The 24,876-nt window shown below is 51.0% G+C and overlaps 1 protein-coding gene across 5 annotated transcripts; it reads left to right on the top strand.

Annotated features, from left to right (window-relative positions):
* Positions 1-734: 734 nt before the first annotated feature.
* On the top strand, positions 735-24,556 carry pcm1 (pericentriolar material 1). Of its 5 annotated transcripts, none has more exons than XM_084454577.1 (40): positions 735-848; positions 2,172-2,288; positions 2,607-2,855; positions 3,032-3,358; positions 4,278-4,448; positions 5,394-5,504; positions 6,052-6,241; positions 6,402-6,514; positions 6,664-6,952; positions 7,084-7,231; positions 7,483-7,692; positions 10,318-10,478; positions 10,562-10,818; positions 11,946-12,073; positions 12,183-12,312; positions 12,719-12,889; positions 13,109-13,284; positions 13,427-13,618; positions 13,952-14,222; positions 14,533-14,678; positions 15,071-15,306; positions 15,437-15,617; positions 15,735-16,099; positions 16,667-16,831; positions 17,143-17,199; positions 17,823-17,995; positions 18,286-18,411; positions 19,240-19,369; positions 19,579-19,776; positions 19,961-20,052; positions 20,209-20,343; positions 20,464-20,685; positions 20,789-20,845; positions 20,945-21,101; positions 21,214-21,362; positions 21,492-21,555; positions 21,839-22,050; positions 22,911-23,003; positions 23,408-23,531; positions 23,815-24,556. In XM_084454577.1, the coding sequence occupies exons 2-40, from the start codon at positions 2,187-2,189 to the stop codon at positions 23,838-23,840; spliced, it is 6,504 nt and encodes a 2,167-aa protein (XP_084310703.1). In that variant the 5' UTR covers positions 735-848; positions 2,172-2,186; the 3' UTR covers positions 23,841-24,556. The 5 variants fall into 5 exon arrangements, with proteins under 5 accessions (XP_084310703.1, XP_084310705.1, XP_084310704.1 ...); XM_084454579.1 differs by having other exon boundaries at positions 13,106-13,284; positions 21,229-21,362; XM_084454578.1 differs by having other exon boundaries at positions 13,106-13,284; positions 23,821-24,556.
* Positions 24,557-24,876: the final 320 nt, after the last annotated feature.

Raw genomic sequence — 24,876 nt, 5'->3', positions numbered from 1 at the left:
GCTGATGTAAACTGGAATGCTCTGCTACTGAAAATATGCAAACATTTGTAATATTATTCGCATACGGATATTGTGATACACGTATCACATATTGCAAATAATATTCATACATACATTTGTAGAATGTAACCCTGTGATTGTTACGCGCTACAGTAATACCCTCTACTGGGCAAATAGGATACTCATTTCATAACAATCGACTTTGGGATTTTTTTTTGGTATGATTTAGAACTCCATCTTTAGTTTTGACCTGCTGTGATTTGACCATTCTATAATTAAAATCAGCAGCTAAAGCAATCTTCATTTAGCTACTTTGGCCATCATTTAAATTCACGTCTCAGCTGTCGTTTATTGAATTAAATGCAAAGTGCAACTTCTGAATACAAACAATCTTATATTCATATTCGTTTTCAGTTATTTTCTGCTCGCATAACTTTCTAAACTTATTCACTGCAATTCATAAGAAAAACTTCCGAGAGCAGAAATAGTACCTTTTGCTGTATATATTTGTCCACATATTTTAACTTATACAATATTTTCCAAACAGTTCAGCACAAAACTTTTTGATTTTATATGTAGCTGTCTATCTAAACTATATGTGTAGCGATAAGCAGAATTGGGAAATCATAACATTATTCAAGGTAATATTACTCCGCTTTCTCTCTCACCACACAGAAGGTGGCTGACATTCGGCTGAGCAGTTTAGCTAGCTGCATGAAAGGATTTATTTTGTACAAAATCTTAACACTGAGGCATTTACATCCTATTTAGAGACCGTGCGTTCTTATCCTGGCTCCAGATGAACTAATAACAACGCGGATATCATAATTTCTTAACCACTCGTTGAGGTAATTAGCTAATGTCTTACTTATTGGTATTCGCTATAGCCACAGCTAGCTTGCTGGCTAACGTCACACCACGCAGTTTCCCAAGTAGATGGCTAGTTAGCTAGTGCTAACTATCAAACTAACGCAGGTTATCTACCTAGCTAGCTACTAGCAAAACAGCCCTTCTGGTTGATAGCGTTACAGCAGCTAGTGTTTCGCTAGCTAGCTTGTTAGGCAAGTACCTAACGTTAGCCAGCTAGCCTACCAGAGCTGTTTTACCAGCTAGTACCTAGCTAGGCAGCTAACAAACCGGGCTATAACTGCGGTAGCCATATAGCTACAGACAGCCAGTGGCGTGATGACTATAATTATATTGCTGCTTACTAAGTTAACTAGCCAGCTAGCTCTTGATGTTAGCTATTAAGCCTCGAGTTAGCTTGCTTTCCCCCAGTATGTATAGCGTTCAGAAAGGGACGTGTGCTCAGCCAGCTAGCTGGCAGGTAGCTCGTTAGCTCATTGTTGGTGAAACATTCACTAACTAGTTTTCGCGGGGATGGAGGCCAGACTGGAGTTGCTATGGTGATAGGTGTCTTGTGCCAGACTGGCTAACGTTAGATAACTTCAAACTTAGGCTATATGTCATTGAATGGATCAAAGTCGATTATCAAATCAACCAGTGACCAAAAATGAGTTACCAGGTGTATAGACTAGCTTAAATAATTAGCTAAGGTTTCATTAAAATATCTGTTATTGTGCGATGTTCCGTTATTTTTGTTGCAAACTTTCTCGGCGGGGTTGCGGGGTTGCCATGACATCCGCTCAGGTTAGCTAACCGTCAGGACAGACAAACTGATTTGAAGTGAAGGCAGTTAATTTTAAAAGTCTCTTTTGAATAGACAGAACCCATTTGTTGTCGTGAGCTTAGTCAGCAAGAACTTAGGATCTCTCATTGTGGGTAACGTTGTTTAAACTGTAAGGTAAAGTAAATTCTTAAAAGCCTTAAGTGCTGTAATGTGAACATTTGCTATCAATAATTGGTTACAGTGTGTTCATCGGTGTTCTACTACTTTGGACCGGCATGCTGTGGTTTACTACGGAAAAAGAGGTTTTAGGATCATGTGTATGAATGAGTCTTTGTAAGATTCCTGTGTGCAGAGGAAGTGGATATGACAAAACTGGCAAACATTTAGTCAACAAACTTTGTAAATGTTTTGTGACGCGGTGTTTATATCAAAAGTACGTCTGCCCATGTTTCTCTGTGTGTAGGCGAAGTTAGTCTTTGTGTGTATAGCTACTGTCTGTAAGTATATACTGTGTTGACTGATGTCCATGTCAACCCAACAGGTGGCGAGCGTCGACATGGCGACAGGGGGAACTCCATTCGATGATAGCGCAGACGAGCAGGAGCTGCACAACTGGGCCGTGACCAACGGCAGTTTGGAGGACAGGCTCAACAACATGGTAGGCAGCTCCTAGACAATGGTAATCGTTTGGCTTTTCAAGCACTGCCATCTTGAACGTATCAAGTTCTGTTAAATGAAAGCTCTTGCTTAGTTTGAATAGTGAGTGATATGCATATCACTTCTTGCTGGGGCGCTGTGCCCAAACAATTGTTGGCCTGAATAATATCATTTGAAGGATCGAGGCGTTGTTCTCAATTAAAGCATGTGCTTAATTCAAGCCGATGAGAGTGTGCGGGAACGCCTGCTTCGGTGTCCCTCCTGCTCCGTCCTCTCTCAACCCAACAGACTCACTCCTCTCCCCTCCCCCCTCGGACAGGACTGGGGCGTCCAGCAGAAGAAGGCTAACCGCTCCTCGGAGAAGAACCGCAAGAAGTTCCCCGCTGCAGCCGAGTCGGCGCGGCTGACCAACGACATCTCGCCGGAGTCCACGCCGGGGGCTGGGCGGCGCAGGGCGCGCACCCCCCACTCCTTTCCCCACACCAAGTACACCACCCAGATGTCCGTGCCCGACCAGGCCGAGCTGGAGAAGCTCCGGCAGAAGATCAACTTCACTGACCTGGATGAGGTGAGAGGGGGGATGAGGACTGCGGGTGGTGGGAGGGTGGTATAGCCAGTATCTTAACTGAACCTTAAACGTTAGTCGTCTTTACCTCACCCAGGCCTGAGTGTTAAGTATTGAAGCCTGGACGCTACAGTGACCAACACCCCCTCATCCCCCTTTCCCGTTCTTCCTGTCCCCAGAGGAGCATCGGCAGCGACTCCCAGGGGCGCGCCACGGCCGCCAACAACCAGCGGCAGCTGGCCGAGAACAAGAAGCCCTTCAAGTTCCTGCCCTGCCCCCTGCACGTCAACACCAACAAGAGCAAGGACACCCTCCTCCTGCCCTCCTCCTCAGCCCCCGCCACCCCCGCTGCGGTGGTGGCCAAGAAGCAGAGCCCCGGCTTCAGGGGGGCCTTCGCCCCGGTGCTGCCCAGCAAGGACGGCCCGGGCCCGGGCCGCGGCGCGGAGAGGGGTGGGCCCCCCGGGGAGGACCACGGACGAGGAGATCCCGGCACCGACAGCAGCCAGGTAAAGCTACGCGGTGGGCCTTCGCACACTTTGGTGTGGCGTAGTGGAAACCTAGTCACTCAAGGGTTGAAAGCGGTTCATTTCTGTTGAGGTTGTTGCTGCCAAGAGTCCCACTTCCATCCTGGATACTACTTACCTACTGGATATGCAGAGCGGGCTTATGTTTATGCTCAACACTTGCATACAGAGTTTGAATAGTCAAGCTACCATGATCCCCAGCCAGTAATTAGTGTGATTAACTATAACTACTTGAGGCGTGCATGTGGAAAAATAATAATTATTTCGCTCTCCGACAGTAACATTTGAGGAATTCCAGAACTTGGGGAGTAAGTCTCCTCACCCCTTCCACGTCTGATCCTGGTCTGACCTGAACATCCAGTACTGGCTGACCACCACCGCGCAGTGTGTGTTGCTCTCGCTCCTGAGGAAAACTAGAGCAAGGATGGGAACAGGAAAGCGAGGAAGGGAGGGAAAGAGAGGGGGGTGGAGCAGATGATGCAAGCAGTTCGTATTTAGGGCAGTTTATAAATACGCCACCCCTGGTGCCGGGCGAGTGTGGTGTCGTCCTTCTCACTCGCTCTGCCCTCCTTTGGACCAGTCTGAACCGGGCCCTGGATCCTGACTCTTCTTTCTCTCTCTCTCTCTCTCTCTCTCTCTCTCTCTCTTTCTCTCTCTCTCTCTCCCTCCTCCACTCCCCCCCCCTCTCTCTCTCCCTCCCTCTCTCTCTCTTTCTCTCTCACTCACTTCTCACACACGTCCTCACTTACCCGGCCTCTTACACATGCGCTTACTCTTCTTACACACACGCACACACACACCGCTGTCATCATCTTGGTCTCCTGACACGCACTCACTTGTATCTCGCTCATCCGCCCAACACTCTCTGACACACACACACACGCCCGTGCTGCGATCCCAGGTGGTGAGCAAGCTGGTGCAGATCCGGGAGTACATCGGCAAGGCCAGCTCCATGAGGGATGACCTGGTGGAGAAGAACGACGTGCCGGCTAACGTGGAGCTCCTCTCCCACCTCATCAGCCACCTCAAGGAGCAGGAGAAGTCCTACCTGCGCTTCCTACAGAAGATGCTGGTCAGTCACCAGCGTGCACACACACACACACACCTCTGTCTTTTTTGCTGTTGTCTGTCTCTCACTTGTTTGCTTGTCTTTGTTTCTGGCTCTCTTTGTTTTCTTAAAATGTTCTGTGACTGAGCCCGATTGGACTGGTGGTGGAAATACTTGCGTCTCTCTTTATCTCGGTCTTTCACGGAGTACGATTCCACTTTGCAGTCAAATGCGTTGCTGCTTTGGCTGAAGGTGTCGCGTGTCGTCAGGCGAAGCGAAGTTAGAGCCTGGCGGTTGTTGTTCAGTGCTCCATTGTGCTGCTTAATATGCCCGACATGTATTTTTAATGGCTGCATTTCTTTGTCTCCTTAAGCACACGCCGCCGACACAGACAGGCCAGTCAGGTCTCCTGTTCCATTTAGAGGAAAAACTGGGACATGATGAGACACAGTCTGCCGAAGGGCATCTGTTCAGTGTTCAGTAGATATGTCAGCGTTAACATTTGTAGCAGCTATACCCAGAAAGTGCCGGTTAGACCCACATTCTAGTAGGCAAGTCTGGACTGTTTCCAAATATTTTTTGTTTTGGTCGCTTTTTTTGTCATTGCTGGTTTCCCGTTTCGTTTTTTGTTTCTCTCTGGACCATCTGCGCTGGTAATAAAGGAAGAAAGGCAGCCGGTGGGACCATGGGAGGACATTGATCACTCGCTAGGTTTGAGAAAACAGAGGGAAAAAGAAAAAAAACAGGGAAAAATAGAGCGAAGCACTCTTTTCTAATCCCACCTTTTGCTATTTATATTCCCATTGAAGCTCATACTGAACCGCTGCCTAGTTTACAGTGGGACCTTTGCCAGGTAGGCTGTTGCCTAGTTCTGTCTTTCGCTGTGTGCACTACCCCTGACCTGCCGGCCGCGGCACTCTGCTCCTCCTCCTCCCCCCCTACTCCTCCTCCTCCTCTTCCCTCCCGCAGGCCAGGGAGAACGAGGGAGACGAGGCGGGGACGCTGGAGTCTGCCGTAGGCTCCGGCTCGGTGGCCGAGAGCACCTCCCTCAACATCGAGGTGCGCTCCTCCAACGCTACTGTGAGTAGGAGAGAGAGACAGATACACACGCACGCACTGTCACACGAACCCCTGCTGGGGTGTTTGTTTCGCTTGGACGGTGCGCCAGCGAGATCACAAGCTAATCTATCCATAGTACTCCTTGGTAATTGGATCTCCCGTCCAACTGTAGGTGTCAGGCAGCACTCCCTAGAAAAACCTGAGTCACCCGTGCAGATCTGATGCTGATCTCACTGGCCCTTTCCCTCCCCTCATCCCACCATCTCTCTCTCTCTCTCTCTCTCTCTCTCTCTCTCTCTCCCTCCCTGCCAATGTTTTGGAAACGGTAGGACGTTTGAGTCTTTGTGCTGTCAGCACCTGATACGCACAACCGGTCGCGCTCATGCCGGCCGATCGTTACCAACGACTCGCTGTTTCCATGACAACTCCAGACCTTCTTGGGCGCGCGTCTGCGCATTTGCGTTCACCTTGGCGCGCAAACCCGTGTCTGGTTTCATCCGCCTGCTCTCTCCTCACGTCGGAGCGCCTGTTTCGTGTGACGGTTCATCCGCCTCCGTCCCCCCCGCAGGGTGGCGGCGCGTCCGGCGGCCGGGCCGGCGGGCAGAAGGAGGAGCTGGAGAACCTGCGGAAGCAGCACGAGCTGCTGAAGAAGATGCTGGAGCAGGAGGAGCAGCTGAGGGCCCTGCAGGGACGCCAGGCGGCGCTGCTCGCCATGCAGCACGGCGCAGACCGGGCCGCTGCCGCCATGGACGACACAGGTCTGACACTCACTCACTCACTCACTCACTCACTCACTCACTCACTCGGCAGAAGTACTCAACGACTCCTCTGTTCGGTGTACTAATGCATTTTCCCTGCTGCTCTCCCTCTCCCTCCCTCCCTCTCTCTCTCTCTCTCTCTGTCTCTCTCTCGTCGCAGCTGTGGTGACCGAGACAACGGGCAGCGTGTCGGGCCTGAGCATCACGTCGGAGCTCAACGACGAGCTCAACGACCTCATCCAGAGGTTCCACAACCAGCTGCACGACTCCCAGGTCTCAGGAGATATGCTTTCTAATGGCCCCCGTAGTGACAGAGCACTAGGCTAGCTAAACTGCTAGCTAGCTAAACCAAACCAGAGGCTCAGGTGTGGCAGCTGGGACTCAACCCTCCTCTCTGCTCTCTGCCCCCTGTCGTCCTCCAGACCAAGGCTGTGCCGGACAACCGCCGCCAGGCCGAGAGCCTCTCCCTCTCCAGGGAGGTGTGTCGCTTGCGGCCCTCCCAGCCGCCACCGCCGCCGTCGTCCCGCGCCTCCCTCCTGCTCTCCGCCCCCCTCACCACCGCCTCCCTGCCCCACGGCAGCAGCGCGGCGGCGGCCAGCGCCAAGCTCACCAAGCTGCAGGAGCTGCAGGACAAGAAGCAGACCATGGACAAGATCCTGCAGGAGCTGCACTCACTCCGGGACCAGACCCTCAACAACAACAACAACTCCTGTGAGAGCGCCAGTTCCGTTCTGCGTTAGGCTTGCGTAACACTTCCCTGAGGGGTGTGTGCGTGTGTATATTCCCTCCATGTTTTCCTAACCGGAAGGTCCTGCTGTCTGCCCCCCCCCCCCCCCCACCAGGTGGAGGCGTCCTCCCGTCCGCCCAGCGTGGTGTGGGTTCGGACCGCCCCTCCGCTCTCTGCTCCGGCGGCGCCACGGCCTCCACCTCCTTCCAGCCCGCACACCCCCCGCCGCTCCAGGATAGCTCCAACCCCGCGGAGAAACTCAGGTACGCACACACGGCTGAAACCACTGAATAAATCCACACATGCATAGCACAGCAGGTGCGTCTACTCGTGCCGTGTGGATGGATTTGACAGGCGGTGAGCATTTTGAGCGGCGAGGCGTCTCCCCCATCACGCCTTTTACACAGCGCAGATGAGACCGGAGCCAACCCGCCTCAGACCCGCTAGTATGATTACATCCTCTCTCCTTTACCCTCCCCACGCCAATCCCCTCCCTCCCTCCATCCGTCCACAGGAAGCTGAAGGAGGTGCACAAGCGTCTGAACGAGCTTCGGGAGCTGGTGCAGTACTATGAGCAGACGTCGGACATGATGGTGGACACGGTCAACGAGAACGTCAAGGAGGAGGACGATGATGAGGAGGAGGAGGAGACGGAGGACGGCTCCATGTTCGAGACCGTGTTCGACTCGGAGCAGGAGAACCGCCCGCCCGTCACCAACATCAGGTGCGCCGGCGATCCTTTATTTGAGCCCTGAGGCATGATGATATGATATCGGGAGACGGTGGGGTTGATTTAGACTATAGGAGAACCTGCACTTTTGCGAGTGTCAAAAGAGCCGGCTGCTCCAGGCACGGAATTGGTCCATAGAAAACAACCTTGTATGTGTGCGGCCTATTTTATTTATTAGGGGCCAGGCAGCGTAGCTGCCGGAACCCTATTGTATTTGCCTGTATTATTGGGGGCCAAGCAGCAAAGCTGCGTAGGCACCCTAAGTGATTCTATCTTTATTATTATTATTCTCCATCTTCCACTGAAGTCTAACTTACCGTGGACAAAAATTCACAAAAATGTGCACATGGCTCCAGTACTATACCCAAAGTCCTCAACCTACATTGTAGGTCAATAAACCTGAAGGTGGTGCTACAGCAACAGTCAAGTTTAAAACTTTAAAAAATCATAACAAATCAGCCATAGGTGCTATCACTGTAAAACCACCATGTGAATGTAGTCCCAAGTGAGACACAACTTTCATACGCTCTGACCTTGCAGGAATTTTTAAGTCCATCACTCTGATTTTTCAATCAATCTCCTCCCACATTTTTTATTTATTGACACCAAAATGGATATACTGTATCTTCAGACGGTCCTTACCAAAGGATCCTCACAGATTTGTGAAATATGAAAAATTGAGCCCACAGCGCATCAAAATGTTTTACTGTTAACAGTTCTGTATACAGTTCCTACGAATTCTTGCCACATCAATGTCTGATCATCCTCATAAAAAGTGACAAAAAAAAGGGTAGATGTAGTGTGATTTTTTAAATGATTTAAAAAAAAAAAAAAAAAGTTTAATTCTGTCCTCTGAAACCAACACTTCATACTGAGAAAATTCCACTCCCCACAATCCAACGCAAGCTCCACCAATCGGAGACATCGCTTTTGGCAACCCTACCCAGCCCCCGCCGAGGATTACAATGACTAAATTCATTGATTGGCTGACAAGTTAATGTTCAATTATGAAGAAAAGCAAAAAAAAACTGTAAAAATGAATAAACATATCTCATCTCACATTTTTAATTTTTCAATTAATACAATTTTGCTATACTGGATCTTCAGACTGTGATACATAAACTCATTGACCAGATTGTCATCAAAATTAAGCTTGCAGTGCATCAAAATGTTTTACAATACACAGTACTGTCAACAGCTTCCTCTTTCCTTTGTTGTAGGCTATATTATGAGACTGATCACTTCAGCCACTCATCCACATTTTGAAGGGAATACCATCATTATAGGATGCAACTTCTATTGTTATATCCTTTGTTTCAGTGTGTATACTTTAATCAACAAACATATTTGGGCTTTTACATATACCACGCACACTGGTGACTGGCGTCAATTTGTGAAGCCAAACGTGAGTTGTTGCTAATTAGCTCAGTGAGATAGAGGATGTTGCTTGGTGTCAGAGGTTAGAAGTTCAATCCTCAACTGATGCAAAATGAACATTGTGGAATGTCAACTTTCTTGTTGTCTTCATATTCTCTCGCTTATTGCTCCTAAACTTGCCTGAAATTGCCTGGCCCCGCCTCATCGCTGCGTAGCAGCTTTAATTTTTAACTGTATTTCCTAGAGATGCACCGATCCACTTTTCAGTTCCGATCCGATTCTGATACATGAATTTGGATATCTGCCGATACCGATCTGATATCTTTTTTCTTGAATAATTATTTATCATTAACTTAGTTAATCATTATCATTAACATGCACTTTCTACACTTTTCACTCACATTTTTTTCTCTACTGCGTTGAACTGTTTTTATTATTAGTATATATTGTATCCTATTGTTGTTGTTGCAAGGTTGAGGAGCCAAAACAATAATTATACTCCCATATGGCTACTTGTACAGTATATTGGATGTAGGCCTAACAATGAAAGAATTTGTGAATCCTACTAGATATTCATTTTCGCGTATCAGCGCCTATGTTCATCAAATATAATAACTAATTTGTAAATTATAAGCTTGGAATGAGATCCGCTGTCTGCTCTGCTCTCCTGTCACTCACTCTGCACGTGCAAGAGAGTGGGTCTCAGCCTCAGTAGAGAGCAACAGTATCACATGACCAGAGTAAAGAGAGGGAGAAATGTCTCTAGTTTACAGATTACCTCATCAATAATGTTATGTTCCCTATTACCTGTAGCATTGGGTTTATAACTGAAATATTGGTAAATAGGCGCATTTGCTTTTGGAAATCCGCGCCACCGTCTAGTGTAACTAACTCAAGCAGCGCTTGCAACTCGAGACTTTCACTTTCACTCACAAACTTTGAAACTATTTTCAGTTAAGGTCTGAAAAGGTTGGCTAGTTTGGTGAGCTAGACACTGGGCCGAGGGAAATTTGAATTTTGATTGAGAATGAATACCGGAGCCCTTTCACTTCATCTGGATCAGTACGTGTACTGGCAACGTCAGGCCGATACCCGATCCGTGAACTACTTCTGTATCTGAGCCCGATCCCTATACTGGATCACATCGGTCACATCTCTAGTATTTCCAGAGGTACATTTTATCTCGTCTGAACTGACAATTCAAAGTGAATTTTCTGTCTTTCTCTCTCTCCTGGTCATCAGGAACTCCCAGCGCAGTGGGAACTGGACGGACTTGAACAGCCTGACCAGCGGCCGAGGAGGAGGAGGAGCCAACAACCGCCACGGCAGACTGAACACGGAGTGTGAGATCAACAACCGCTCTGCAGCCAACCTCCGCAGCCTCAACATTCCCTCTGTCATAGGTAAGGGAACACAGCCCTGCACACACACACACACACACACACACACACACGCTCTGAACAGCTCTACCTCTATCCCCAACCAGAGTGCCAGTACAACCGCCCCTACAACCAGGTGAAGGAAGACAATGAGGAGGAGGAGGATGAGGAGGTTCTGGAGGATGAAGAGGAGGAGGGGGCGCGGGGCAGGAGAAGGCGCAGGGACAGCCAGGGCTCCGGCTCCAGCCGGAGGAGCAGCAGCCCGCTGGGGAACGACGACGCCGCCTTCACCCAGAAGGTCCGCCGCCTGCAGACGGCCAAGCAGAAGCTGCGGCAGCTGCAGGAGCTGGTGGCCATGGTGCAGGTGAGGGAGACAGTTCAGGCAGAGAACCTCAACACTGCTGCTGAGGCTACATGCTCTGTTCCCTGTCCTAAGTGAACAGGGGCTCCGTATTCACTTGGTCGCAGATACTCAAAAACTTAAAGGTATATGTTGTATGTGGATTATTTCCCCCATCTAGTGTCTAAAGATAAGAACTGCAACAACATTGGTTGCCAAAATGCCAGAGAATGCACTGTTTCAGTCATACTGTGATAAGATCTTCACTCCGAGAGGAACATAATGTTACACTAATCAGTAATCACAATCAAGTATTTCAGAGTGCCATGTAATAAGTTACGTTAGATGCTGTAGTGTGGAGATAACATTAGGTCTGGCTATGCATATTCCAAGAAGGATAACGATAGCTAGTTAGCTAGCTTACCGGTGTAGTAGAAAAGCCATGTCACCATGCGACTTTATCCCATGAAACTCCATAAACTCCGTCCAACGAGCAAAGGCTGGCCCGATATTTATCCGACTTTTGCTCCTTCTTCGGTCACTGAGCTTTTGAGATTCGTATCGCACGGTTCACCGGGTCTCAGGCGGAGAAGCAGGACGACGAAACTCTGCCAATTTACCAAACGTTTAGCTGAAAAGAGTGAGCGGAAGTGGACGGAAAAGCTGACGTTTTATAGTCGCACACACACTTGATGCTAACCAACATCTATAATGCTGCTAATTCATGGAAGTATAACGTTAGCTGGCTACTGCTAATCTCACAGTGGTGAAGCTAGAATAGTACCTGGCAACCCAGCGCGCAGTACCAACGCTGTAATACTATTGGCTAGTATGATATCAACAGAGTGTCATTGTCGGGCCATCAAAATCAAAATGTAATAATTTCAGACAAAATATTTTTTATGGAAAGGCAATACTTTAACTCTGCAGCCTTCGCAATGGATGGAGAGAAGGATTTTTTTAAATGTTATTTTAATCCACGTATAACATATTATACCTTTAACTATCAACTTAAACTGTTGATGTATAACAGCTGGTTTAGGGTTAGGGTTAGCGGATAGTAAAAATAAAACGCTTCAAATGATAGCTGAGCGTCTTCGGACCGTTGATAAGGGCCACTCCGATTGAATCGTGGCCCTCTTTGTTGTCAGAGCGACGACACAGACGCCACCACCAACGAGGACGAGGGTCTCCAGCAGCAGCCCAACAACACCAGAGCTGCTGGAGCAGCAGCAGGACCCAAGACCCCCCGAGACCTCAGCCTCTCTGACAAGGCCAGGTATGGACACACACACACACACACTCGTACCAGACACACACACACACTCGTACCGGATCAGCCGGTGTGCTCCGGTCTCGGTGGCTGACCTCTGCTCCCCCGCTCCCAGGGAGAAGCTGTACGAGGAGAAGCTGCGACAGCAGCAGCAGGAGCTCCATCAGCTCCACGAGGAGCGACGCAAACTGATGGAGATCCAGGGCCAGATCCAGGACCTGCAGTGGGCCTGCCCCGACCTGCAGGTGACGCACACACACACACACGCACACACACATACATACCGCTGCTGTCGGGTGAAAACCTTGTATCCAAGTTTTCATAAAGAACATCACAATTTCTGTTTTTGAACCTAAAATCACATATGATCTGTTTAGAGCACACTTAATTGGTCCCAGGGCTGGGAGGTGTACAGAGGTTGGAAAGAGTAGTCCCAGCTTTCAACTGAAAAAAAACCCCAGCAGCGATATGAAGCTCAGACACAAAGACTCTGTCAGACTGTCTCTCTCTGTCGCACACTCATACTGTACCTCTATGAAGCTAAAACCTTCTTCAGAAACAGTTCTTCCACTCTACTGCTGCGCACTAAGTACCCGTCTCCCTTCCTCCCTCACTCCCCCTCATTCTCTCTCTCTCGCCTCTCTCTTTCAGTCGTCCATGTCGAGCACTGTAAGCCAGCAGGGCCCTGTGGCGATGAGGAAGCTCCCGGCTGCGGCGTCCACCCCGGCCCCTCCCCCTCCCCTCGCCGCCTCGGCCCCCAAAGCCAGCGCAGTGCTCAACCCCACCGCCGAGGCCGCCAGCGCCTCCGTCACCGACAACGAGGTGAGACGACACTCCGGCCAGCCGCCGACCTTCCGCCCGACTCGGCCGTCCGGCACTGCTTCAACCTGGCGTTGACGTCATGACCTGTTATGTCATATCTACGGCACTGGATAGTCTTGGGTGAAAAACTCCTCCTCCTCTCCTTCCTCCCTCCTCCTCTCCCCTTCTCCCTCCTCCCCCTCTCTCCTTCCATCTCCTCCTCCTCTCCCCCCCCAGCAGCTGTGGTCAGAAATGCGGCGCCACCAGATCCTCCGCGAGGAGCTGAGGCAGCGCAGGAAGCACCTGGAGTCCCTGATGGCCGAGCACCAGCGCCGCAGCGGCCGCGCCGACTCCCCCTACAGGTTGGAGGACCCCGAGGGACACGCCGCCTCGCAGCCCCTCAGCAGGGACGAGAGGTAGGGGAGGGCAGAGGGCCGCTGCAGTCCAGCAACTCTTTCCTTGTTTCCGGAGAGTTCCAGCCACTCATTCATCGGCCTGACTGTTGAACTCGGCGAACTATTTTGACAGACTTTTCGTCCGTCCCCCCCTCCTCCCCAGGACCATGGCGACCTGGGGCGGCTCCACCCCCTGCCACCTGGACGAGGACGAGGACGGCTACCCGTCGGAGCTGGGCGCCGAGGAAGAGGAGGAGGAGGAGGACGGGGCGGAGAGCAGCTCCAGCGACGACGTCCACATCTACCCCAACAGCAGGAACCAGCGTCCCTACAGCAACAGGAAGAACCCGACCAGGTCTGACCACACTCCGCCAAGCCCCTCTAGTCTAGACAAATCTACTGACCGCGCGCTGGGAGAAATCAGGCCTGGGTCATTTAGAGTGTTTGGAAGATCATTTGAAATAGGATTCAGAGAGCCAGAGTTAATGTGAGTCTTCTGTGGAAGACCCTTGGCTTAATCTCCCAGCATCCACATCCAGCACTAACTCCACCCTATGCCTGTTTCTTGCTAGATAAATAGCCTTAATGCACTATTACGCAAATAACCCTCTCTCTCACCCCTCTCCCCTCCCTCCCCACTCGCTCCTCTCGCTCCCTCTCCGCCCTCCCCCACCCCCCCCCCCCCCAGCAACCTGAAGCCTCCCCAGCCGTTCTGCTCAGAGAGCGGGGGCCGTCCCTCGCCCAGGGCCCGTGCCCGGGCCAAGCAGCAGCTCCAGGCCCAGACCCTCAACCTCAGCCAGGCTGGGCCCGGCGGGGCACGGCGCCAGGAGAACCTGTGCTGGGCCTCGGAGCTCTCCTTCTCGGAGGGCTCCCGCCACTGGCAGGAGCAGGTCGGCCAGCTGCAGAGACAGCTGGACTTCAGCACCGGCATGTGTCAGACACTGCTGCAGGACCAGCAGGTTGGTGTTGAGTCGAGTCAACGCACACACAAGCTCACACGTAAAATATGCACGTTCACACACACACACGTATCACCCAAGTGAAAACGCCAGCACTCCTTTAGAAATCAGCCGTGGGCTCGGCTCTTTAAGCGGCCTGTCAGAATTTGTATAAGGAAATATCTGACAGGGGATTGATTCACTTTCTCTCCTCCCTTTCTCCCCTCTGCGTCCTCCCTCATTCCCTTATCCTATCTGTTTTACCCTCCCACTCTCCCTCCCCTCTTTTCATATTCTCTTCCCTCTCCCTCCCTCTCCTCCCTGTCTCCAGACGCTGTCTTACATGCTGCAGACTCTACTGACGGGCCAGTACAACGTGCTGCCCAACAACGTGGCGTCCCCGCAGGTCCACCTGCTCATGCAGCAGCTCAACCAGTGTTACACCCAGCTGGCCTGGCAGCAGACCAACGTCCAGAGGTTGGAGCACGCCGTACACACACACGCACCCACGCGCGGGAACACGCCCTCACCGCCGGAAAAGAAAGAAAGAGATGGATACATAGATAGATAGTACTTTATTAATTTCCCCCATTGGGGATTAATATAGTACTATCTGTCTCTCTGTCTCTGTGTCTATCTCTCCTTCTGAACAAACCAGACGACTAAAAAATGCAGCTACTGTAGTGCTTATTCACCTGTTCATTTGCGTTCTGTATTGCTTTTATTATGAACACAGCCCAGCAGTTAACAGAATTCTCCTGCTTCTTGAGAATAGCACTAGTTCCAGGTATAGGTCGGCCCACTTAGTCATTACAAGTGAAATGTCCCCCCCCCCCCCTCTCTCTCTCTCTCCTCCTCCCCTCCGTCAGGTTGAAGCAGGTTCTGAACGACCTCCTCCGCCAGCAGCAGTCGGCCTCCTGCCCAGGTCAGCAGGGCCAGTCCCAGGCCGCCTCCTCCCTGGACCCCTCCAACGCTCCTCCTCCTCCTCCTCCCCCCGTCTCTCCCAGCCTCTTCCTGCCCTTCTCCTCCCTGGCCCCGCCCTCCTCCGCTGGCAACGCCCTGCACCTGTCCAGCCTCTCCACCGCCTTCGCCCCCCTCCCCGCCGGTAGGAAACACACACACACACACACACTTGTCTATTTAGAATTTGGTGTTGCAAACTGCATGGGAGACGCCTAGCGCAGCAACGTGAATGAAGTATTCATTCTCCTCCTCTCTCCGTGTCTCTCTCTCAGGGTTTAACTTCAACCCCCTGTACCCCGCTGCCATGGGGGAGTTCCACCAGAGAGAGGGGGCCCACGCCAGTCCGGACCAGCAGCAGCACCAGCAGCTGGACCACAACACCTCCGTCAGGACAGAGTACATGAGCTTCCCCCCGCCCCTGCAACGCTCCCCGCTCAACAGCACAGACAACAGGTAGTGTGTTTGTGTTTGTGTGTGTGTGTGTGTGTGTGTGTGTGTGTGTGTGTGTGTGTGATTGATGAGCTCTGTCAACCACTGCCTCACACATCCTCCCTGTGCTGCTCTCACCAGGGCCGTGAGACAGAATGAACCCGGCTGGCTCAACACTTCCTCACGCATCAACAACAACAACACCAGCGCCACCACCACCCACCACCACCACCACCCGGCCAACGCCGACCACAGCCGGCTCCAACGCCAGGAGCCCCCCCACTCCCCTTCCTCCCTTCCCCATCCCCGCGGCGGTGGCAGCGGCTTCGACCGAGCCTCCCAGGAAAGCCTGAGCAGCCTGCCGGACCCCGCCGACCCCACCACCGTCACCAAGACGTTCCGGGCCGGACGCAAGGCCTCGGCCCAGGCCAGCCTGGCCTCCCGGGACAAGACGCCCAACTCCAAGAGCCGCCGGCGCAGGAGCAAGGGCCAGCAGAAGAACGCCGGTACGGGCGAGGAGGCCAGAGGCTTTCCAGTTAGACGGGCAATGATAGGGTTATGTACGAGGACACATACTCTCTGATAGTGAGAGGTTATTTCTCACGCTTATTATCCGTCCTGTCTCTCAACCTAGATAATGAAACTTGATTTAAGTGCAAGTGCAGGCAGTTGATTTGTTTATTTGTTAAATTGGATCCCCATTAGTTGCCACCAGGGTAGCAACTATTCCTCCTGTGATCCACATAAAAAAATGCAAACATCAACATACACCATACATACTAACACGTAACGTTACCCAAAACGCACTCGCACAGGACCCAAGCACCCCCCAGGTCACCCCTTACCTGTTCAGAACCCTCTCAAACTCAAGGCATTATATTCAAATTATATACTGAAATGATGCATTTCCCAGCCATATAATACCAGACAAAACAAAAAACGCCAGCAATTATAAGAAAACAAAACAGTTTCTGCTGGGAAGGAAGGCTCAAAATAGAACAAACAAACTAGGTTGCATGTGTCAGTAGTGGACTGAAATGGTGCTGAAAATGATTTCCTGTGCCCCCCCCCAGGGCGGGAGAGCGACAGTGTCTCCAGCACTGCCGACTTCGTCCAGGAGAGGGCGCCGCAGCCCCAGCGTCAGAGGGAACTGAACCAGAGCCTGCTGGACAAACTGACCCAGGAGAAACTGGACAGCAAGACCAAACCTGGCAACAAGCCCAACGACATCTCCTCTGGTAATACTCTTATCCCAGGGTCAGATCATTATTGGCTATTGCTGCCCGGTGGGGAACTAATGAAAACACCTGCTTCTCTAAGCAGAGCCCTAATTCCACCCCCCCCCCTCCATGGCTTGCAGTGTCTGAAATCCAAAGGCTGTTATTTCATTTTAGGGTGCCTGGTATTTGTATTGTTTATTATTTCAACCTTCAAATCTGTTTGTGTCCCTAACGTGTTCTGTATTACGACATGTGACCCCACGTTTAATTTTGGGTTTGTTTTTCTTTGTCATCACTTTTTTGTCTTTACTTTGTCCAATTCCTCACAGCCTATGCTTGGAGAACACCCTTCCTCTCTAACAGAATTGCATGCACTGAAGCACCAGGTAAACTCACCCCTGTATATACTAGCCTGTCTAAACTACCCCCCCCCCCCCCCCTTAGCACTAGCTAACCTGCCATTGGTCACATTTTTATTGAGTTTCATGTCTGTTAAGATTGAATCATTTTCAATCTTAACCAACATGAGTGACGTGCCACTTTCACACCCCAAACTCCTGTCTCCCACCAAATCTTTTGAATAATCATTGAGTAGGCCTACTTAATTCACTCTATAAGCTTAACAGCTGCTTGCTTGAAATGCCTGGAAAAACAGTTGTCAGTTAGCATGTGACACAGAATTGTATCATTCAGACTGAAATCCCCATGAAATACAAAACTGCAGACAAATCTCCATCATGCTTAAGAGAATATAAAATATTATATTTTCCTGGAGCAACAATTGGAACAAATCAGGTGCACAACCTACTACAATACTCTGAGTTGTCATATTGATCTCCTAATAAGATATTTTCATGATTCAGGAAATAGTCACCAGTTTATATAAATGATACAACGATGTGGTGCCAGACGTGGTCACTGCTGGTGCTTCTCTCTCTATGCTATGTGTTTGGTTTTGGGAGTGTTGGCTCATTACTCTCACAGTCCAAATCTCTCTTTCTCGCTCCAGACGCCAGCAGTGACTTCTCCCTGTTCGAGGCCCTGAGGGAGACCATCTACTCCGAGGTGGCCACGCTGATCTCCCAGAACGAGTCTCGGCCCCACTTCCTCATCGAGCTCTTCCACGAGCTGCAGCTGCTCAATACCGACTACCTGCGCCAGAGGGCGCTCTACTCCCTGCAGGTGAACACCAGTCTCCTACATGTCTAGGAGGAGGCTCAGGCGTTTGTATGGTATACCAGTGTGGATGCTGTCGGGAATCCGATTCCTGTTCAAATATTCTGTAGTCGGACAGCAAAAGGGTGAACCAAAGTCGCCATTTCCACGCGGATCGCGCGCGTCTAAATCCGCCCGCATAGAGCCCTAACAACGGTCGCACCTCAGAGCGCTGACGAAGCCACGGTCTCGTAGGAAGTAGATCTCTTTGCCACGGAGCTGTTTCGTCTAACCCGCTGTTCCCGTGCGTCCTCCAGGACATCGTGACCAGGCACCTGACGGAGAAGGTGGAGGACCAGGCCCCATCCCGGGGGGCGGCGGTGTGGGCGGCAGGCTCCCAGTCGGAGCTCACGCCCAGCGAGAGTCTGGCCACCAGCGACGCGGTGAGTACAACCCCCTCCTCCTCATTTGCACTACTTCGTCCTTCTCTCCCTCCTTTCCTTCACCTGTCCTGTTTCACGCTCTATCCATCCCCCCCCCCCCCTCTTCATCCTCCTCCTCTTCTCCCACCTCTGTCTCTCCCTCTGTCCATCCATCTTTCTCTCCCTAGTCTCACCTTTGTTCCTCCCCCGCCACCTTGTTTGCGTCCCACCTGTCAGCGAGGCTTCAGCAGGCGCCCAGCGCATCCGGGGTCAACAGACGGGTGTCAACCGGTCTCTCAGAACCTTCGCCGCCTGAAAACACGCGAGCGCTCCTTTGTTCCCGGGGCCGTGCTCCTCCCGTGGTGGCGGGCGCGGAGGGGGTGCTTCTGCTAATTGCTACCGTTCCCTTTTGTCTCTCTAAATAACCCGCCTTTGTTCCAGAATGATGGATGAAGTGCCCTCGGTTCCGCAGGGCGGCGGGGAGAGTGGTGGGTCCCAACCGCTATTGTCTCTGCCCAGTGTGCACGCTGCTAATTTCCCTCGTCCTGACAAATCCGTCACGGGAGCCGAGGGGCTGTTGTTTCAGGTGCTGGGGAGCTGAGATTAATCTTGTTTTTCCCCTCACAATCTTCAGACAATGAAGGATGAGCGGCTATTGTCCGGGCCTCTGAAATCTGGATGCTTTTGTGCCGCCGCATTCAGATCCCCACCTGTTTTCGGCCGTATCGCCAGCCAAAGGGACCTGCTCTGTGTTGTCGACTCCCATTGCGCGAGGCAAATTCCCCTGGGGAACATGTTTAAAGAGAGCAATTTTCTAATCTAATTCCTGATTCCCTCCGCCTCCCTCAGGAGGGCTCGGAGAAGAACGCGAGGGTCGAGCAGGCCTCCGGCAAGAGGAGGAACGACGGCGACTCCGTGGACAACGACAGCAGCATGTCCACCTCCTCCAATCTGGAGCCCTTCGCCTGCGACGATCTGGGTAGGACTAGAAATGCATGCACGCACACACACACACTCACATGACACCGCCTGTTGCAAAGATTGCTCTAATATCCCCTTTTCCTCTGCCTCCCCCTCTCTCTCTCTCTCTCTCTCTCTCTCTCTCTCTTTTTCTGGCCTCATCTCTCTCTCTCTCTTCCCTCTCGTTCACGTTCCGCCTAATCAATCCCTCCCTCACTGCACTGATAGGCAACACGGTGATTTACTTAGACAAGGCCATGGCCAGGATGAGGGAGTACGAGCGCATGAAGCTCAAGGCCGACATTAACCCCTGCAACGCCAACACCGCCACTACTACCATTACCACTAGCACTACCGCCGCTGCTGGCTCTGGCTCTGGCTCGGAGGCTTCTAACGCTGGGCAACGCTCTTCTCAACCACTGGAAGGTACCCATTGACGTCTCTCTCGCTCCCACTCCCCACACTTCCACCCGGCCTCCAGCCCCAACTAACTGTACTCATGTTGTGGATCTGAGGGGGGTAGATCAGAGAAAATGTTTTAGGCCCGATCAGAAACGGGACAAATCTGACAGGAGTTGATAACCTAATGGATAAATCTGTGTGTGTGAAGGCGCGGCGGCCGTCCGATGCCCCCAGGTGGACACCCAGCAGCTGGACAGGCACATCAAGGCCATCATGAGGGAGGTCATCCCCTTCTTCACGGTAGTCTCCTCTGGCTTCCTCCACTGCCCTCTTTCCTGTGTCTCTGCACCAAGCAACTGCCGACGTGACCAATGTGATAAGCACTCTCTCTCTCTCTCTCTCTCTCTCTCTCTCTCTCTCTCTCTCTCTCTCTCTCTCTCTCTCCTCCCCCTCCAGGAGCACATGGACGAGGTGTGCTCCTACCAGCTGCTGGCCTCGGTGCGTCGCCTGGTGCTCACCCTCACGCAGCAGAACGACGAGAGCAAGGAGTTCGTCCGCGTCTTTCACAGGCAGCTGGGAGGAATACTGCAGGTAGGGGCGGCGGGGGCGCTCCCTTTGTAGACACGCTGTACTGCTCTTCCGTGGACCTGTGAAACTTAGAAAAATGAACTTGCTCTCTCCTCTCATCGCTCCTCCTCCTCCTCCTCCCAGGACTCCCTCAGCAAGTTTGCGGGGCGGACTCTGAAGGACTGCGGCGAGGACCTGGTGGTGGAGATCTCGGAGATCCTCTTTAACGAGCTGGCCTTCTTCAGGCTCATGCAGGACCTGGATGGCGGCGGCGCCTCGGCCAAGCACAAGAACAAGAGGAGGGTCGAGACCGCCAACAACAACAACAGCAGCAGCAGCAACGCCAAACCCACGCAGAGACCGGAGGTGGGGAATGTGTCAAACTTTGCATGTGTATCTGTGTGTGTTGTGTGTGTGTGTGTGTGTGTGTGATGTTTTCACAAACTGAATATTCACTATGTCCCATCAGGAAAAGAAGTCCGAGGGCGAGAACTGCGCGTCCCTGACGTATCTGGACGAGGACAAAGTACGTACTATCCGTCCACTAGCGCAGGTTCCACTGTTCCTACTGAAGACACGTGAGCGTTCTGCTGACCCCTGGTGTCCCCACACCCCCCTCCAATAGGACCAGGATGAGACGGAGCAGCAGGGCGACGGGTCTCTCCTCCCTGAGAGAGACCCGCAGGGGGAGAGGGAGGGGAGCAGGAGCAGCGCAGCCTCGGAAATGGAGGAGGACGACGAAGAGGACGAGGACGATGGAGAGGGACTGCCTCTCTCGATCAGTACGTAAAAGCCCTACGAGGAACGCTAGGCTATTGTGTTGTAAACAAATCTGTCTTGTTGGTTTAACGAAATGTGTGTGTGCGCACGTGTGTGTGTGTGTGTGTGTCGCAGGCCTGTCCAAAGCAGAGACCCAGGCCCTGACCAACTACGGCAGTGGAGAGGATGAGAACGAGGTGGAGGAGATGGAGGAGTTTGAGGCCGGGCCCGTGGACGTCCAGACCTCCCTGCAGGCCAGCAACGACGGACTGGGGGAGCAACAGGTCAGAACCACACATACACACACAGTGAGGCACACACACACACACAGTCGTGCACGTTCACAGCCCTGATACACTGACACACACCCATAATCGTCACTCTCACGGTTTTGTCGTCGTTGTATGTTTCAGGTAGCGAACGGAGGAGCGCAGAGTGGAGTCACAGAGACCCAGTCAGACCAGGAGAGCCCCGAAGGTAAATGACGCTGTACCTTAAGAAGCTCCCGTTCAAATGTACCCATATCGAATGTGATACGCTTTCATTCGGCATTCTCCCTGATGGCGGCCATATCTTTTCAGCCCCCCTGATTGTCGGATAACCTCGATCTTTTCCTGCCCTGATCCACATACCGTCTCTCTCCCTTTCCTCTCCGCTCCCCCTCTTCTCTGCTCCTTGATCGTCTACCCTTCATTTCCACCTTACCCTATTTCCTTTCCCTCCCTGCTTTCCCTCATCCGTCCGTCGTGCCGTCCTGCAGTGAAGAGCACTGAGTCAGAGTGCGTGGAGGCGGCGGTCTCTCCGGAGGACGAGCGGGAGGAGGCCGAGGCCCAGTGCGAGGGCCCCGAGGTGGGCAGCCACGGCCAGGGAGGTGCCTCCTCCCCCTCCGCCACCTCCAAGCCCCAGCAGGCCTCCCACTCCAGCAGCAGCAGCAGCCCCGACACGGAGTCCCCCGTCATGATCAATGCAGACGTGAGTCCACCACGTTTTTGAGGGTTTTTTCCCCCACAGTATGTTAATTCAAATCACTCGTTAAATTGAATGGGTTTGAATGTACCATTTATCGCTTACTGTTGGTAAAGCGCACATTCAGTTGGATGGTTTGAATGTACCATTATGTTGAATGTGTCACCTATGCTGATTAGGAATCCACCGATGCATCTGCCGACGTTGGCCTTGTTGACTGCCATCGGCCCGTCGGCAAATAAAATGACATTCACCGATGGTAGTGGCCGATGTTATGTTGCAACAATTACGGGGTTTTTTTTGTTGCAAAACTTAGCCTACCCAGCTGCAGATTCGGAGAAGATCCGTGACATAACGCTGCAAATGCATGTGTAGTTTGCTTGTGAAAGTGAAATAAAAATTGGCATTTTGGAACCAAACACTTAATTTCTTTGTTTCTCTGGCACAAAATGGGAAATAAAAATAAAATAGCCATCGGCCGGATTGTTATTTTAAACATCGGCATCGGCCCAGAATTTTGCAATCGGTGCATCGCTCTTGCCGATGGTTTGAATGTATGCTCATTAGACCTACACTTGAGATCAGCTTTTTACGGGCTTGACTCATTTTTCAGTGTGTGAGTCACATAATGCCGGAGCTTCACGCCCGGCTCGCACCCTGCAGCGATAGTTTCGTCGTTCGGTCTGTTTTTTCCGCGAGCAAACGTATGAATAAAGTGCAGAGGAGCAGAGTCACTCGGTGCCCGGCACAGAGACATGCACATCCAATCTGAGCCTGGCGTGGGACTGCACCATACCACATCCTTAGTTAATGGTCAAACAGTTGGTAAGGTTGTCCAGTAACTAATCCTTTCCATGTGGACCCAGGAGGTGGGGTCAGGGAACACAAGCCAGAAGTCTGATGAGGAGGACTTTGTCAAAGTGGAAGACCTGCCCTTACAGCTCGCCGTCATGTGTGAGGTCAGTATTACATAAGTAAACCATCATCGTCATGAAATGAATCCACTGCACAGTAGATGGTGTGATGATTGTTTCAAGGTTGTTCCGTAAACAACAACATTAATTGTTGCCGTGTAGTTGGTTAACCCTAAAAAATCTTGAAAAAGTCACACAAAAAATTCCAACACTTTCCTGCGCATTCTAGTATTAGAGGAAAAATCCAATTAATATTCGGAATGTTGGCACTGTACTCGCTGTACTAAAAGGGCTAAAGCCTTATCGGTATGTGTCTCTGCAAGCGTTTGGCTACATCCTCAATCCTAAATGACTTCTTTATCGTCAGGCGGCTGAGCCCTCTAGAACAATTCCAACTTACCTTTGTGCGTGCGTGCGTGTGCGTGTGTGTGTGCGCGTTCCATCCTAAGGAGGCGCTTCAGAAGAGGATCGTGGAGGAGCAGCAGAACAACAACCTGTCTGCAGAGATCCTGAACGGGAACACGGACACACTGACCGGCCTGGTGGGCAGCGGCCAGGCCCTCAAAGAACCAGGTGTGTTAAAGCTAAACTACATTTGTTCTTCTGTGGAGCGTGCTATATACAACTGCCCCGCCGTTCATATAGACAAGCTGCAAACAACCGTAAATGCTATATTCTCTACCGCACTTCAAGTGCTCTTCAGGTGCAAAAAGAGGTTTGATATACAACACTGGTATAAATAGAGACTAATCTCAACCAAGTCTGTAGATTTCAACTGCTTGTACCCGACTAACTTTCTGTTTACCTCTAGACCAATCCACACACAGTACAATACTTTCTGTTCTCTTTGTTTCAGAAACAGTCGGTGCACAGAGCGCATGAAGACCGTCTCTCACAAGCATCTTTGAATGACTACTTATGGTACACACTACAATAACACTTTCTGCACACCCTAAATGTTACAACTCAAGATTGATATTTTATTCTGCTCCAAGGCGTAGACTGGGAATGGCTGGCAGGTAAAACATCTTATGGCGCCAGTGACCTAGCTTAGCTTGAAGCAACAGTTAAGAGAACTGAAACTGAAAACACTATCAACACTTGTTCAGTTGTTCATTTTATTCCTGAATGTGTTGTGTGATTCGTTTGTCGATTTGGGATTCAATGGCAGGTTAATTTGGGGTGGGCTGCGTCTATGCTGCTGTGTTATCGCTTATGTTTTTACAAGACTGTTTGAATCCTGTAGTCTTGCAAACCTGTTAAATTGCCTTAGTCCTGTTTTTGGGATATCGGATGATCAGTTTGGAATGGTTTGTCATTTTAATCGGTTTATATTTGTTGTCTCGGCCTTATACTTCAAAAGCACCTACATTGTCCATGCACTTGACCAGTGAACTTTCACAACTTCACTAGAATTGCAGTCCATTCACAGTATAACAACAAAAATGGCTCCACGGTGCTGATTAGCCTGCAAGAATATCTTCTCATCTTTTTCTCCTCAGTGGGGCTTCTTGCTCAAACGTTATGCACTCTGTTTTCTTCTTTTCTTTTTCAAATCTTATTTTTACCTTTCTAGCAATGTTTCCATTTTTTGAGTAGTCTCCAATGATTTCCATGTAATTAAAATGTTAACTACTGTATGAAGATATAAAGAATAAAATTGATCTTTTGACAGTGGTGGTGTCTGTATAGTGAAAGTTTTAACAACCCCACCTGTAACTGGACAACCCCATCCCACTTAACTCATCCTGGATCCAGAACCGACTCTTCAAGGAGTAACAGTATTTAGTCTGCTTAGGGGTTTGGGTTCCCCTACACTACCAAATAAGGCTGTAGAAAAATGCCACATGTTGCTGATTGAATCTAAGCATGCTGCCTGGTTTCATGACAAGATGTTCTAATATGATGGAAGAAGGCG

The sequence above is a fragment of the Borostomias antarcticus genome (assembly GCF_949987555.1).
Source record: "Borostomias antarcticus genome assembly, chromosome: 20".
Lineage (NCBI taxonomy): Eukaryota > Metazoa > Chordata > Actinopteri > Stomiiformes > Stomiidae > Borostomias > Borostomias antarcticus.
This window is presented reverse-complemented; position numbering and strand designations above follow the sequence as displayed.

Coding starts and splice junctions, on each gene's coding strand:
- pcm1 (XM_084454576.1), top strand. CDS start 2,187: ATGGCGACAGGGGGAACTCCATTCGATGATAGCGCAGACGAGCAGGAG. Junction 13,619..13,951: donor AACAGGAAGAACCCGACCAG/GTCTGACCACAC, acceptor CCCCCCCCCCAG/CAACCTGAAGCCTCCCCAGC. Junction 20,846..20,944: donor CGTATCTGGACGAGGACAAA/GTACGTACTATC, acceptor CCCCTCCAATAG/GACCAGGATGAGACGGAGCA.